The sequence below is a fragment of the Clarias gariepinus genome, chromosome 9 (assembly GCF_024256425.1).
Source record: "Clarias gariepinus isolate MV-2021 ecotype Netherlands chromosome 9, CGAR_prim_01v2, whole genome shotgun sequence".
Lineage (NCBI taxonomy): Eukaryota > Metazoa > Chordata > Actinopteri > Siluriformes > Clariidae > Clarias > Clarias gariepinus.
In genome coordinates, this window is record NC_071108.1 from 19806271 (window position 1) to 19824110 (window position 17840).

General features: G+C 38.0%; 1 protein-coding gene across 1 annotated transcript in view; it reads right to left on the bottom strand.

Moving 5' to 3' along the window:
• Positions 1-5108: 5108 nt before the first annotated feature.
• The window catches only part of LOC128530283 (citron Rho-interacting kinase), a 68299-nt gene continuing 55567 nt past the window's right edge, over positions 5109-17840 (bottom strand). The window contains exons 29-40 of the mRNA XM_053504137.1: positions 17587-17756; positions 17021-17101; positions 15151-15286; positions 12206-12345; positions 12004-12096; positions 11588-11696; positions 11289-11417; positions 11094-11174; positions 10685-10763; positions 6054-6227; positions 5599-5914; positions 5109-5230 (exon numbers count right to left, since the gene is read on the bottom strand). Coding sequence (XP_053360112.1) covers positions 5207-5230; positions 5599-5914; positions 6054-6227; positions 10685-10763; positions 11094-11174; positions 11289-11417; positions 11588-11696; positions 12004-12096; positions 12206-12345; positions 15151-15286; positions 17021-17101; positions 17587-17756 — 1532 coding nt within the window. The 3' untranslated portion in view covers positions 5109-5206. The remainder of the gene's footprint in view (positions 5231-5598; positions 5915-6053; positions 6228-10684; positions 10764-11093; positions 11175-11288; positions 11418-11587; positions 11697-12003; positions 12097-12205; positions 12346-15150; positions 15287-17020; positions 17102-17586; positions 17757-17840) is intronic.

The window sequence follows — 17840 nt, forward strand, 5'->3', positions numbered from 1 at the left end:
ATCCACATAGCATCAAATAATGTGTTTTTAATATAGTACAAGGTACAGACATTACAGACAACTCCTTTTTGTTCTTATTGCAAAGTTCCTGCCAGCGTGATATTTCAGTGAGATATTTAATATTTTGGTTTATTAAAATATTGTCTTTGGGTAAGCAGTATACACTGATCGGACATACCATTAACACCACCACCAGATAAACTGAATAACACTGATTATTGGTTATACACTGATTAGTGGACCATGGGCATCTAAGGCTCACCCATGCCTGCAGGGACCAAAGACCAGCCCACCCAGGCAGATCCCACAGAAAAGCCGATGCAGCACAAATTGTTGATAAAAGTTAATGTTGGCTAGTAAGATATCATAACACTCAGTGCATCACAGCATATACCTGCTATGTATACAGTAGGGCTTAGCAGTCAATACTTTACTTCGAGGTTTTAACTTGACCAAATTCCATAGATCGGCAATTTGATTGAGCACCCATGGAATGCGCAAGACAATGTCAGATAGCTAATCAGTGACTAGTTAGAGCCCAGGCCAGGGAGCAGACAAACAGGCTAATCCAATCGCCTGCTAGCTGCATAGAATCATCAACGTTATTAAGACTAATAATCATCACTCATGTTCCACTATTGATACTGTCTGTTCCCCGAGCCAAACAAAAAATTAGAAAGTTTTAGTAATCTAATTAATACAGAGACCATACATTCAGACCACAATAAATACACAGCCAGCACCTTTGATCTGAAGCTAGGACTGGTAAATATTAGATCTCTCACATCTAAAGTGCTTACTGTTAATGAAACTATAAAGGATCAGAAGTTTGATATACTGTGTTTAACAGAAAACAACATTAAACAAAATGAGTATGTAGCATTAAATGAAGCTAATTCTCCTGGATACACCTACATACACTGACAATCTGACCATTGTACAAAAACACAGACACAAATTTAATGCAACTGAAGTTCTCTGTAGCAGCATAAATGTAGTTACAAATAATAAGTCTGCTCAGTCGATTCTGCTAATTATCATTAAATAATGATAATAAAGATTTATTCTCAAACCTGGTAGATAAAGCGTTAATAGCTGAAATAATAATAGTTTCATAGTAATAATGTATGCACAGAGCCGCGCTACTGCATTAAACGTACATACACAAGAACTAGCACACAGAGCTTTATCAGTAATCTCCCAGTATCAACTTTGATTGTATCGCCGTCTGAACTCGATCAGGTGACTGAATATTTAGAGTCAACATTTTGTTATACCTTAGATAATGTAGCTTCAGTTAAAAGAAAAATTATTATAGATAAGAAACTCGCTCCCTGGTATAATGATCCCACACACTTTAAAACAGACGACTCGAAAATTAGAATGTAAATGGCATCAACATAGTTCATAAGCATGGTATTAGTTTTCACTGTTATGCTGCTGACACATAGTTATATGTCTCAGCAAAAACAGATGAGAAAACCCCGCCTAATAAAGTTTAGCAATATGTGAAGGACATAAGAGACTGCATGGTAATTCACTTCCTTTTGCTTAATTCTGACATAGGAGTTTTGGTCATAGGACCACATGCAGCTGGAAGCAAGCTTTTTGATTACACCATAACTTTAGATGGCCTTTCTGTTCCATCAGGTGCAACAATAAAAGACCTTGGAGTGATTATAGATTAAAGGCTTTCATTTGAAGCTCATGTAGATAATATTACCTAGATAGAATTCTTTTATTTCAGAAATATTGCCAAGATAATGAATATATTGTCACCAAATGAAGCAGGAAAATTTGTTCATGCATTTATCAACTCTAGGCTGTACTATTGTAATGCCTTACTGTCTGCTAGTAAAACTAGGTGCATAAACAAGCTTCAGTTAGTTCAGAAAGCAGCAGCGAGAAGCACCAGAGGATTTGAACACATCACCCCTATCTTATCCACACTACATTGGCTCCCAGTGAATTGATGCATTGATTTTAAAATACTATTTTTGATGTACAAAGCAATAAATGGTCACATGCCGCAGTACCAGAGTGAGTACGCAGAGAGAAAGAATGCTGAGTTGCATCCAAAGAACACCATAGCTACTGTGAAGCATGGGGGTGAAAACATCATAATTTGGGACTGGTTTTCTACAAAGGGACCAGAACGACTGATCTGTGTTAAGGAAAGAATGAATGGGGCCATGTATCGTAAGATTTTGAGTGAAAACCTCCTTTCGTCAGCAAGGGCATTGAAGATGAAACGTAGCTGGGTCTTTCAGCATGACAATGATACTAAACACACCGCCCGGCCAATGAAGGAGTGGCTTCGTAAGAACCATTTCAAGGTCCTGAAGTAGCCTAGCCAGTCTCCAGATCTCAACCCCATAGAAAATATTTGGAGGAAGCTGAAAGTCCGTGTTGCCCAGCGACAGACCCAAAACATCACTGTTCTAGAGGAGATCTGCATGGAGGAATGGGCCAAAATACCAGCAACAGTGTGTGAAAACCTTGTGAAGACTTAAAGAAAACGTTTGACCTCTGTCATTGCCAATAAAGGGTATATAACAAAGTATTGAGATGAAATTTTGTTACTGACCAAACATTTATTTTCCAATATAATTTGCAAATAAATTCTTAAAAAATCCTACAATTTTGTTATTTTTTCCTATGGTGTCTCTCATAGTTGAGGTATACCTATGATGAAAATTACAGGGCTCTATCATCTTTTTACAGTAAGTGGGAGAACTTGCACAATTGGTGGCTGACTAAATACTTTTTTGCCCCACTGTATGTTTAGATGCTGTCTTTCCCATTATCATTGATCACTCAGGTTTGTTGACGTTGCTTTACATCTCAGGGAGCACTTATTTTCTTCTGGCTTTCCCTTTTATTTATGCTGTCATAGTTAGTTCTGCTAGAGATCCTGCTTGCACTAAATATACCTCAACCGGTTTTACAATTATAAAGACGGTCCTGGCCTTGGCTGATGCAGACAGTTGTTCTCTGCAGACTTGTGTCACTCTATAGCCAGGACTGGAATTTCCTACATTCTATAATATTAACTTAAAGACTTTCAGCAAGAATGTCCAGCTGTCAATTCCTGCATTATCACTCAAATGAGGATGGGCTCCCTGCAGGTCTGGTTAAGATCAAGGTTTCTTCCTATTGCGATTTTCCTTGCCACAATTTTATGGGTGTTCAGTATATTTTAATATACTTTGATAGCAGCATCAAATCAGGGGCTACTTAGATGAACTCTGCTAATTGTTTCCGTAATCTGGGGGTCATTGTGGAGAGCACAGTTCTTTTGGCTAATCATTTGGCCTGAAGAAGCCACTCCCTTCCTTTATAGACTTTCCAATATACACAAGGTAGGATTACCTGTCAGAAGTAAGCAAAAGAATAAAGTAAAACATACAACATTGCTTGTAATGTACCAACTAGAAATGTACCAACAATTCTAGAATCGCTGTTTGGATACACTGACCACCAAATCCAGAATTCAGAATTTTTTTTTTTTAAGATCTGGAACTAAAATTGGATGCTGAGAAAACCATGGTTTCTTCTAACATTACATTATCACTCTTCACCAGCATCCCCACATCTGATGCCATAACAGCCATTAGAAGGAAGTTGAAGGAGAGCCACACTAGAAGCGGCCTCAACCCAGACCAGATCTGTTCTCTCCCAGACCCCAACAACTTCAAATACAGACGTGACTTTTACAGAGAGAAAGGGGGAAGGGGAGAAAAAAAGCACTCAACCACTTTCCAGGGACTTCTCTGACCTATTGGTTCAGATATGTAGATACCTGGGTGAAGCCCAACACAATTTCCATTGGGGAAGAAGAGTTGAAGGTTGGAGATCTCAACAACAGACTGTAATAGAAATTTAACACAGATACTCTACAGGAAGGGACAAATCAGACTCCACTTTTTAAGAAAATTCAGGTCATTTAATGTTTTGGGGAAAGTGTTGCAAATCCTTTACCAGGCTGCATTCCAGGCAGTGATCCAAGTAAAATAGATTATTTAGGAAGGCTAGTTCAGTATTGGTGTCTCCCTTGGAGTCTTTGAAGTACTAAACATCAACTCAACCAACTAATTCGTAACCAATTAGTCAAACAGCTAAGCATTTTCAGTGAGAGGTTCTTCAGCTCTAATGTGACAAAGAAAGCTTTCAGTAAGTGAAAGCTTCTGTAAGTACAGAATATCTTTTCTACCATACTAATTTTTAAGGTATTTTACTCATAAAGGCTTAGTGAAATCAAATCATTAAAACACATATTCCATAAAAGCATCTCCATTATGAAGCATTTTTTTAAATTTAGCCCTAGCCCTGTAATATTCTTACTGTACACACCTTGTTTTTTGTAGCTTGTTCTTTATAATTTGTGAATTGGCTACTGTAACAGTGTGATTTCTCATATAAAGCAACCTGCCTGTCCATCCATCCATCTGTCCATCTGAATTATAATGAAACCACTTTCCTGTATTTGAACTTGTCTACACATTTCCCATGAGTAGAAGGGAGAGAAAAATATTATTTTTGCCTGTCATCATCTGACACTTAAACTAGTGTAATCAAGTTGTTGGTATGAGATTTTTGATCCTTCATAAGTTTGTGAGGGCCAAGGTAAAAACAAACAAAAAAAAACAATTATCAGCACATGCCTAACAAGTTGTGTTTGTCAGCTCTTGAAAAAGATTGACGAAACGGTGGCATACAGTAGCAGAAAAGCAGCTAGCTTGATGCTTGATGTGCACTATAGCAGATGTTTGAAACAAAAACTTAAGCTTTGTTATAAGAAATCTTTGTCTTAACTTTATACAAACCCTTATTTATCTCTAAAAAATAGACCTGGCTATGTCATTCAACTCTCAAACCTTTAAACTATAAAAGCTGGCCACATATTTACAGTTAGGATGTGCTATGTATCACTTACAATATTTTACTAATCCTTCCTTATAAATTGTGTGTGTGTGTGTGTGTGTGTGTGTGTGTGTGTGTGTGGGAGAGAGAGAGAGAGAGAGAGCAAAGTGTGTACATTTGGACAACAGCTAAATCCAAAAATAGAAACATGATGTGGTTCTGCTCACAACTGGCAATGGCACGATGGAATACTTGTATTAAAAGAGGTGCCTGTAAAATGGCATGTCCATCCGTGCTTGGACTGGACGATGGCTCTTAAACTTCAGCTGTTCAGGGGGCGTGGTCACACCGAAGACTGGTCCCACACCTACACCAGCACCAGGACAGAGAGGTCACAGAGTTCAGCAGGCTCTCTCTGAGAGAGCCAAGCTCACAAATATCTAGTTACTCACAGAGGGAACAAAACTCACTGTAATGAAAGTGAATTATAGTTAGCGTTATATGTACTTTTCCACAAACTTAGATTAGTTTGGTTTAAAATTGTATTTTCATTAAAAGTTACAGACTCTCTCTGCATATTCAGTCAAGCAAAATATGTATGACTTTCTTTGTGTAGAGATGCTATCTAAAACAAAGCATGAGAGTGGTGGCATGTATCCATGTACAGATTTTAAACCCCTTATCCTCGCATCTCTAGGAGGACACGCAGTTAACATGGCAGGGTCTCATGCGTACCTTGTTAACTGGTGTGAGTTGAGTGCGGACTGAGCTTGTGTGCAGGCGAGTGCGCTCACGCTCTCTTTCTCGCTCATCTAGTGGCCGGCCTGGTGATCTCTCTCTACGTGCATCAATCACAGCACGCCCTGGTGACTTCTCACGGTCCAGTGGTCGAGCTGGAGACTTGTCCCTTCGGAACTCAGTGCGGCCCTCACGGTAACGGTGTGGTGTGCTAGGATCCCGGTGCACAACACTGTCTTGAGCTCCAGGGCTTGAAGCTAACCTTTTCGAAATATGCTCATTGTAAGTGGGTGGGCCGCGCTTGTTTGGGCTGCTGCAGAGGTCAAAGCTGTCAACAAATTATATATACATACACAGCTTATGCAGCTATTTTTAAAACATTTATGCTTATTTATAAATATATTTATTATTAAATAGTTTGGACAGCATAAATTTTTATGTTAGATGTGTACCTCCTGTTAGAACCTGTCCGCTGCAACTCTCCCGACTCTTGCACAACATGTCCCTTGCAGCAGATCACTCTCAGCTTGTTCTGGTAAGATGAGGCTAGATAAATGGCACCTGATGATATGGCCGGGCCCAGGTAGCGCGGGTTAGGGACATCTAAGTGAACAAGTGCTGGAGGCCTGAACACAGTTTACAAGTTCACACAAAACACAGAAATTTTAACAGTGCTATACCGTAATGTTTTATTTCAAGTTGTTAACATTAAATCTGAGGAAAAATAATTTTATTTATATTTCAGAATTTTTTATTATTTTTATTACATTTTATTTAAACCCTTATTCTTTAACCATCTTGAATCCCATGTAAATTAATAACATTAATTTAACTTTTGCATTTTTATCTATTTAGTTATGTAAAACAAATGTTCAGGCAACAAATTTACTTAGCGTATGTGTGTAGCATAAGTGATTTTTGTGGGTAATTAAAATATTAATGATCTGTCACTTTATTCTAATTAGAAATAAGTCCATATAAATTAGCATAAATAAAATTAAATCTCACTAAAACTTGACAGTGAGGTTAGATGATAAACACTGCCCGGTCAAAAAAGTTTACCACCTGGATTTGACTTAGCAAATATTTACAGTATGAGCATTCCATTAGATAATAACTGTAGTAATATGAATAATATGGTTCCCTAACTGATGCAGTGAGTAGCTTCTCATTCATTGAACAACCATGTCAAAAGACATATCCTTTGATCGTGGAAGAGATGTTACTCTGTTAAAGGAGGGTCAAATTATTGGCCCGCATCAAGAAAAGGAAACAACTAAGAAGATTACTGAAACAACTAAAATTGGGTTAAAAACTGTAAACGTATTGTTAAAACCCTGAAGGATAGTGATGAACCATCATCTTTGAGAAAGAAAAGTAAAAAAAAAAAACATCCTGAAAGTGTTTGGGTGAGCATCACTTATAAAGGCTTAGTAAAATCAAATCATAAAAAAACAACAGCAGAACTCATGGCTACATTTAATAGTGAATAAAAGAGCATTTCAAAAAGAAGGCATCAGTTTGCTAGGGAGCATAAAGAATGGACTGACGATCTCTTCTGCAAATTCATCAACCTGTATATTAGATCCTGTACCGACACATTTTCTTAAACAGATAGTACCAGCAATAACAGAACCCCTGTTAAGAATAATTAATTCTTCACTCAGCATTGGTTATGTTCCAAAATCTTTTAAATTAGCAGTTATCAAACCAATAATTAAGAAACCTGACCTCGACCCCTGTCAGCTGTCCAGTTACAGGCCAATATCAAACCTCCCCTTTATCTCTAAGATTCTGGAAAATATATTAGCGGAGCAGCTATGCTCATATCTACATAGAAATGGCATACATGAACTGTATCAGTCAGGATTTAGGCCTCATCACAGTACAGAGACAGCACTCGTTAAAGTAGTAAATGACATCCTATTGGCCTCTGATCAGGGTTGTGTAACTATGCTTGTATTACTCGACCTCAGTGCAGCTTTTGACACCGTTGATCACGCTATTCTTCTTCACAGATTAGAAAATGTAGTAGGAATTAAGGGTACAGCCCTCTCCTGGCTCAGATCCTATCTGACCCATCGTTATCAGTATGTAGACTTAAATGGTGATTATTCTGCATGTTCTCTAGTGGAGTTTGGCGTTCCGCAGGGTTCAGTTTTAGGTCCACTGCTTTTTTCCCTTTACATGCTTCCTCTGGGCAACATAATCCGTAAGCATGGTATTAGTTTTCATTGTTATGCTGACGATACACAGTTATATGTCTCAGCAAAACCTGATGAGAAAAAACAGCTTACTAAAATTGAGCAATGTGTGCAGGACATAAGAAATTGGATGCTAATTAACTTCCTTCTGCTAAATCCGGATAAGACAGAAGTTCTAGTCATAGGACCGCATACAGCTAGGAGTAAAATTTTAGATCACACCGTAACTTTAGATGGCCTTTCTGTACCATCAAATGCAACAGTGAAAGACCTTGGTGTGATTATTGATTCCAGCCTTTCATTTGAAGCTCATGTTGATAATATTACCAGGATAGCATTCTTTCACCTCAGAAATATTGCCAGGATAAGAAATTTATTGTCGCTAAACGATGCAGAAAAACTAGTTCATGCTTTTATCACCTCTACTGTAGGTTGGACTATTGTAATGCCTTACTGTCTGGTTGTTCAGCTAGATGCATAAATAAGCTTTAGCTAGTCCAGAATGCAGCAGCGAGAGTCCTCACTAAAACCAGAAGATATGAGCACATCACCCCTATCTTATCTTCACTGCATTGGCTCCCTGTGAAATTTCGCATTGATTTTAAAATACTACTCTTGACATATAAAACATTAAATGGTCTCGCGCCGCAGTACCTGAGCGAACTGCTAGTGTCTTACAAACCGCCACGCCTACTTCGATCAAAGGATGCAGGCTGCTTGTCAGTACCGCGTATTATGAAAAATACAGCTGGGGGCAGAGCTTTTTCTTACAAAGCCCCAAAGTTATGGAATAGTCTTCCAAATAGTGTTCGGGACTCAGACACAGTCTCAGTGTTTAAGTCCAGGCTAAAAACCTATTTATTCAGCCAAGCATTTTTATAAATAGATTTGCCATAGGTAAAGGAGCAGATCTGGGGGACTCATGGACGTAGAGTGTTATGGTGAACTGGTATGTTTGGATGCTGTCTTCCCCACTCTCATTGATCACTCAGGTTTGCTGACGGTGAGGTGATTGTTTGCTTTACATGTCAGGAAGCCCTCATGTTTGTGTTTCCTTCTGGCTCTCCCTTTTAGTTATGCTGTCATAGTTAGTCCTGCCGGAGTCTCTGCTTGCACTCTACAGTTAATATACATTCACATTATACATTGTGTGACTGTGACCATACCTAACTGCCATCTCTCCTCTTCTTCTCTTTCCCCCCCTCTTTCTTTTTCCTTTCTCCTCCTGTCTCCCCCTTTCACTCTTTCTCTCTCTCTGTCGAGCTACACATGTCGTTCCTGAGCTGCCAGTGATCCAGACTCCCTCTGCCCTCCGGACCTGTCTGACCCATCCTGGTGCCCCGCTTCTGGCTAAAGATCTCGTCACATGGATGCCCCGTGTGTCTCTCTGGGATGCGTCTGGTGTCTGGGAATGATTTTCTCTACCTAGAAAATGGTTCTGGCCTTGACTGGTGTTGGCAACTGTTTCTCTGGGGTCTTGACAGCTCAATAGTTCATGACTGGAACTTCTTACAAGTCTACCTGGGTCTTCAATAACCACCTGGACTCCATATTAACATCAATTAACATCAGCTATTATAGCTGAACTGCCTCCCACCCTACACACTGTATAAATGCAGATCATTTACTGCTTTCTGTTTCACCCAAATGAGGATGGGTTCCCTGTTGAGTCTGGTTCCTCTCAAGGTTTCTTCCTATTATCATCTCAGGGAGTTTTTCCTTGCCACTGTCGCCCTCGGCTTGCTCACCAGGGACAAACTGACCATTTTGATTCATACAAATTCACATTTCATACAGACTTAAATAATTCTTTTGACTGTGTAAAGCTGCTTTGCGGCAATGAAAATTGCTAAAAGCGCTATACAAATAAAATTGAATTGAGTTGAATTGAATTTTAAAATACTACTCTTGACATATAAAACATTAAATGGTCTCGCGCCGCAGTACCTGAGCGAACTGCTAGTGTCTTACGAACCGCCACGCCTACTTCGATCAAAGGATGCAGGCTGCTTGTCAGTACCGCGTATTATGAAAAATACAGCTGGGGGCAGAGCTTTTTCTTACAAAGCCCCAAAATTATGGAATAGTCTTCCAAATAGTATTCGGGACTCAGACACAGTCTCAGTGTTTAAGTCCAGGCTAAAAACCTATTTATTTAGCCAAGCATTTTTATAAATAGATTTGCCATAGGTAAAGGAGCAGATCTGGGGGACTCATGGACGTTGAGTCTGGTTCCTCTCAAGGTTTCTTCCTATTACCATCTTAGGTAGTTTTTCCTTGCCACTGTTGCCCTCGGCTTGCTCACCAGGGACAAACTGACCATTTTGATTTATACAAATTCACATTTCATACAAACTTAAATAATTCTTTTGACTGTGTAAAGCTGCTTTGCGGCAATGAAAATTGCTAAAAGCGTTATACAAATAAAATTTAATTGAATTGAATTGAACCTTGAACTAAACTACCACTCCCTTTGTGTGTTACAAATATACTTATTTGCATTTCATGCTTTATACAGTGAAACCTTGGATTGCGAGTAACTTGATCTGTGTCTAGCATGCTCCAACTCAGTGCGCATGCGTCACTCAATACCTGTGCGCGCGTGTATTGTTCACTATAACATTGTGACCACATGTATATGTGCGTGTGCGTTAAGCATTTTTATTATTTTGTGTCCAAGTGTAGTGACTGTTCTTTAGTAACTGTACTGCAACAGTGGCCTCCAAAACGTTTAACGGCAATACAATGTCACATTTCCTTTCAATCCAAGTTTTAGCTGTATTTACTTTTAGAAAATGTATTAAATGACCAGGAAATGACCTATACAAATTAAATTAAACCTTGCTATAAAGTGTATGTAGTGTAACTTGGAAACGCACCCAAGAGCAGCATGACCCTGAAGCTCAATAACATCCAGCGAGTTGAAGTATGTCACAAACAGGTATGGCTCTCTGAAGGCTGGGAAACAGAGAGGTTTGACAGTGAAATTCCAATACACTTTTAATTTGCTGATTTCTGCCATCTGTGCAATAATCAGACACATGGTCATATTGAATACGGTTAAGTCCACTCCCACCACCCTACACCACAAATAATCCTTACCGACAGTGTTTGACTGATGGTACTTATACAATAGTTTGCAACCTTATAAAACTTTGGGATTTATAGGATTTATCCAATGGCAGAAACTTCAAAGCTTTTTTGTGAATCGTTCTGGATGGTTGCATTGACCAAATGCCTAAATCTAAACGTAAAAATGTGAATTGATTGTCTTAAAAAGGTATGTACCAAATGTCAGAGGAAGACGACTCCATCTAAGCTCATCTGTGCGGCTTCTTCGTCCATAGGCATCAACAAATACCCCAAACTCTGATACAATATAATGGCACATTATTATGAGTAATTATGGAATGGAACTAAATATTTGATTCTTACATAGTCCAATATTGTAATTGATTAAATAATAAGCATCTCATACTGTACCATGGAAACAAAGCAGGTACTCCTCTTTCTGAGCTGCACTTGACACCTGCATGATGGCGATAGGGAAGCTGTAGGAGGATGTGGTAAACATAGCTGAAGCCAACAACATATCATTCTTGTCCAGGAACTCTGAAAATGCACAAAATGCCTAAATCACAAAATGCCTAAATAAAATGCCACTTATCAAACCCTTAAAACTCTTTGCAGTACAGATTGTAATGTACAGTATATGTATATAAAGTTTGAGTATTGTTAGTATATATTTATTAATTTAAGAAACGTATGTAAATCTTACTCACCTTCCAGCACATATTGCTTCATCTCAATCTCATAGAACTTGTTGGTACCAATTATGATACTGTAGTTTGTAAAATAAATACAGCTACATGGTTCTAAGGTCTCAATCTCCTGAGAGAGAGAGAGAGAGAGAGAGGGGGGGTGAGCAAGCCCACATGTGATTAAAAAGCGTGAGAGTGTAAAGAGTAAAGAGTGTACCTGTCTGCAAATAAACCCATTGCAATTAGGGGGTCAATTCAGCCAATCTATAAGCCAAAACTCCTCATAAATTAATTAATTTTACATTACAATGTTCTTCTCAAGCCAATTTTTTTTTAAAGTTTGATATCTCTAGGTGTCTACGTGCTTCTTATATCTCACAGTTTATAATTTATCTCATGTATTTCATGTTTATGCAGAAGACAGAGTTACCTCTCACCTTGCGAATGCAAAATTTGCTCAGATTGTCATTGTAGCGCAAAATCGTGACTTTATTGGGCATTGCTGCACAAATGCAGGAGCCATTTTCAATCTAAAACAATGGTAAAAGTACACAAAGACTCATATAAAGCAAGACACATATTCTTAATATAGAATAGATTCTATATTGAATGCACTATATTGGGAGATAACCCTCATACCCTCCCTGCAGCAAAAAGGTGACAACCCTTGACAGTCTCAAAAATGTATGGGACAATTTCAGGCAAGGTCGGAAGGTGGGACTGAGATAGTGACTGCTTCACCTTCTTGATCTCCACCAGGCACAGCGCCCTCTCATCACCTATAGGAGAAATTTACAGCTCAAGATAGTATTGAGTGCAATTCAGTAAAATATCTGAGATAACTCAGAACCAAACCTCTAGCACCCATGATTCATATCATATCATATCATATCATATCATATCATATCATATCATATCATATCACGTCATGTCATGTCATATCATATTAGATTATGGGTCCCACACTAACACACTGTATACAGTATGTCCAGAAACATACTATAAAGTTTCACCTAGACGTGCATTACTTTGTCTTTACTGCAGTCAGAAATCATATGTTCATTATTTGACTTTTTATACAGCACATGTTAGATAGATGCAGAAAGTATTTACAGTAAACCTTTGTAATCGATTTTTCTAGATGTAAACTCCATGCACACAGAGACGGGAATTGAGCCTGGCCGGGGATCTAACCCGGACCCTGGAGGTGCAAGCTGACTGTGCTAACCACTACAGGTATATTAAAAAGCACATATTCAAAAAAATATAATGTTATAAAGTTTTAATTAAAAAATAACTAAGGTTTTTATTGCTTTTGGCAGCCAACTGGAACAAGAAAAAATACTAAGCTTTGAGGCAAAAATATAATGACAAAGACTGTTAAATATAATGAAATTTTTTTTTTTAATATTCTGACCCAAGATGTATTTGAAACAAAGGTTTTGTGCAATCTTGTGTGCCTCATAAAATAATTTACTAGAATGAGTAAGATGTATGTTTATAATTTAAATATTTAAATAATTTATCATGATTTACAATAGTCAAGTATCACCTGCAGACAGAGAGGGACAGATTAAACCAGCTGGGAACAGTTACTGCTTTCCTCCTGTGGCCTATTAATAAACAAGACCCACACACGCAGCAGAGGAAGAGTGTTTGTGTATTTATAAAAAATGGATTTAAAAACATAATTAATAAATCACCAGTGTGTCAGCTCACAGCTGCCTCCAGACCCCCAAACCTTAAAAGTTTTCTCATTGTACATAAATTCTCAGTCTGTTATACTTGAGTCTGACTAGTAATTATAATTTTTTGCACATTGTAGATTCACTCGAAATAGCGGAATAGCATTCTAGGTTTTTATTAAATATACAGGTGTTTTTCATTTTATATACCTTTTCTTAAATTTCTGTTCCAGGATGTCTTGGATGAAACCAACATTAGAAGATTGAATAGAAACAGACCTCACACCACAAAGGCCACCAGCTTAAAGATGCCACTGGCAGGCTTCAAAACCTTAAAATTGTGGTCAGTAATTTAGGGTTGTTAAGGGCACCCCAAACCACAACAACAAATCTGTTCTTATGCTTAACAAAATGTAAGGATTACAGGCATCTATTTACCAGTAATACAAGATTCATCCATTTCTCTTATTGGAGATCTCGTCACATGGATGCCCCGTGTGTCTCTTTGGGATGCATCTGGTGTATGGGGATAGTTTCACTCTACCATAAAGACAGTTTTGGCCTCGACTGGTGTTGACAGCTGTTTCTCTGAGGACTTGACTTGGCTGCGGTTGCTCGATAGTTCAAGATTGCAATTGATTCAATTAACATCAAATGTTTTAGCTGAACTGCCTCCCACCCTACACACTGTATAAATGCAGATCAATTCCTGCTTTCTGTTTCACCCAAATGAGGATGGGTTCCCTGTTGAGTTCGGTTCCTCTCAAGGTTTCTTCCTATTGCCATCTCATGGAGGTTTTCCTTGTCACTGTCGCCCGCAGCTTTCTCACCAGGGACAATCTGCTCATTTTGATTCATGCATACTCACATTCCACACAGACTTAAATAATTCTTTAGATTGTGTAAAGCTGTTTTGCAACAATGACAATTGTTAAAAGCGCTATACAAATAAAATTGATTTGAAAAGCTGAAAATTTCACCAAACGAACCATTATGCTCCAAGGTATGCTGCAGAGTGCAGAGATATAACCTTGTATTCCAGATATCTGGGGTTTTATTATAAAGTTTCATGTTATATACTTGCCTTTACAAAAGACCAATTTAAATTGAAATAATTAAAGACCAATTTTGCAAAAGCATTCATGCCCTTGATGAACTCAAGACTGCAAGTGTACCCATGACAAGTTTGTTAAAACTTATGACATGTACAGTACTATGCGGGTTGATGCATGTTGATGCATGTTGGCAGTTTAAACCGTTCTACTAGTTACAGCAGATATGTAGTAGATACAAGTGCTTTGTATCCATTTACCCTTGGATGTTAAACATGTAGATGTTGCGCATAACAATTTGGTCTGACCTAGCATAACACACAAAGCCAGCTGTAGTTTTAATGACACTTGGGGAAGTTCAGAGACTACATATGCTTTCCAAATAGCTTGTTGTTCTATCTCCAAATAGTTTGTATATAACAGCTGATGTTGACGCAAGATGAAAACAAGAATGCCCTAACTATGCAGTTCTAAAATTGTGATTTTTTTCACTCTTTCAGCATTCATGAAGTGCTTTTCTGTGGGTATGCACTATGCATAAAAAATGTGAATACATTTAAAGCTGAAATAGTTTCTTGTTATTCTTATTGTTTCGCATCTTATTGTTATTATTATAGTTATTATTGTGTAGTTCATATGCATTATTTAAAGTTAATGTGTCAACAAAACAGAAATGTGTTAACAGATGCACCACTTACCTCAATTAATTGTATTACCAAAATATGAATAATAAAATGTGTGCTGGATAAATTAGAGTTGGCCAAAAATGGTAACCATCTCAGTTTCTGTATTTCTTGTATAATGTGTTATGTATCATTCGAAGCAGATGCAGTTGAATCTCACTCACCCACAATCATGAGCAGCTTGTCTTGCTCTTTGATGATGTAGATTTGAAACACAGAGCCCAGGCCAGGGATGTGAGTCAGCGAGTTCTTTATAACATTCAGTGCATACAGACCTTCCTCTGAACCCACTAAAACAATCTGAGCGCACAGCAAAGACAAAAATAAAATGGTCTTAGATTTATGTTTTATTTACTGAGGACAAAATTTTCCAATGAGTTTAGCCTCACTCCATTAAGAAACTAAATTGTGAAATTAATTTCTACAAACCTGATTCCAAAAAAGTTGGGACACCATACAAATCGTGAATAAAAACTGAATGCAATGATGTGGAGGTGCCACCTTCTAATATTTTATTCAGAATAGAACATAAATCACAGAACAAAAGTTTAAACTGAAAAAAATGTATAATTTTAAGGGAAAAATATGTTGATTCAAAATTTCATGGTGTCAAGAAATCCCCAAAAAGTTGGGACAAGGCCATTTTTACCACTGTGTGGCATCTCCCCTTCTTCTTACAACACTCAACAGACCGAGGAGACCAGTTTCTCAAGTTTAGAAATAGGAATGCTCTCCCATTCTTGTCTAATACAAATGTTCTCAATAGGTGAAAGATCTGAACTGCAGACTGGCCATTTCAGTACCCAGATCCTTCTCCTACGCAGCCATGATGTTGTGATTGATGCAGAATGTGGTCTGGCATTATCTTGTTGAAAAAGGCAGGGTCTTCCATGAAAGAAATGACGTCCGGATGGGAGCATATGCTGTTCTAGAACCTGAATATATTTTTCTGCATTGATCGTGCCTTTCCAGACATGCAAGCTGCCCATGCCACACGCACTCATGCAACTCCATACCATCAGAGATGCAGGCTTCTGAACTGAGCGTTGAGAACAACTTGGGTTGTTCTTGTCCTCTTTGGTCCGGATGACATGGCGTCCCAGATTTTCAAAAAGAACTTTGAATCGTGACTCGTGTTCCATTTTGCCGCACTCCATTTTAAATGATCCATGGCTCAGTGGATCTTGCTTCTTCTTTGCACTGTAGAGTTTCAGCTGGCAACGGCCGATGGCACGGTGGATTGTGTTCACTGACAATGGTTTCTGGAAGTATTTCTGAGCCCATTCTGTAATTTCCTTTACAGTAGCATTCCTGTTTATGGTGCAGTGTCGTTTAAGGGCCTGGAGATCATCCAGTATGGTTTTACGCCCTTGACCCATACGCACAGAGATTGTCCCAGATTCTCTGAAAAGTCTGAAAGTCTTTGCAATTTTTCGCTGGGTAACACCTTTCTGATATTGCTCCACTATCTTTCTGCGCAACATTGTGGGAATTGGGGATCCTCTACCCATCTTGGCTTCTGAGAGACAATGCCACTCTGAGAAGCTCTTTTTATACCCAATCATGTTGCCAATTGACCTAATTAGTGTTAATTGGTCTTCTAGCTCCTCGTTATGCTCAAACGTTATGCTTTACTTTTTCCAGCCTCTTATTGCTACTTGTCCCAACTTTTTTGGGATTTGTTGACACCATGAAATTTTGAATCAATATATTTTTCCCTTAAAATGATACATTTTCTTAGTTTAAGGTTTTGTTTTGTGATTTATGTTCTATTCTGAATAAAATATTAGAAGTTGGCACCTCCACATCATTGCATTCAGTTTTTATTCATGATTTGTATAGTGTCCCAACTTTTTTGAAATCCGGTTTGTTTATGAAAGATATGAATATCGAAAATAAAGATATGAAGATAGTAAGGCATGATCTATTGGCCACTTCAATTATAGTTCTGCATAATAAACCTGCATCCCAAACATGATTACTGTATATATTTTTTCTAATGAGCACTCAGCATACCAATGTATGTTATAGTACCTGGTCAGTGAGGGGAAGTGTGCAGTTGATGTCTAGTCTGTCATCTCCCTCCAGCTTCAAAAGAGAATTTCCCAGCAGTTTCTGAAATTATGGAAGAATGGACTAAAAAGGGCATATATTGCATTTCATTCCTTGAGTATAGAACATGAAACCTCTAGTTACTAGTGTGAGTTGTAGATACTGAACTGAGTCATATTTTCCCCAGATGGTATGCAAAACATTAAGTTTTTGAGTACATTGCTTTTTATACCATCCTCATTTATTTCTTTTTTGTTGCCACCACATGAAAACTAAAATATTATAGAGCTATAACTATAAAATTACAGAGCTTCTCTTCTCTTTCTAAATTATACACACACAAAAAATTGTTTCAATTAAAACATTAATAGTTAAATAAGCTATTTTGACAAATGTATGCTGACAAATCTGTGTTACGTTTCTATATAGTAAAGATAAAAATAAAAACGAATGGTGATCATAATGATATGATAAATAATGAATGATTGTTGAAGACCACCACATAAAAGCACCATAATGGGTTGACCAAATCTTTCTTTCAAACTCACTGCATCTGCCTCTGCTTTCTCACGAGCACCACGGGCACTTGCCACGATGGCCTCCAAAACTGCCACCCACCGCTGCTTCTCTGCAAAACTTGAGCTCAAGAGGTAAAGAGTCTTTGCTGGCCAACAGGATGTGTGGGGGAGCAACTCAAGTTTTAGCACAAATGGCACATCTGAGGACCCAAACATCAACTTTATATCACACTTAAGTAAATTAAAAAAAAAACTTTTTTTGACCCTAATTACAACTTAATGCA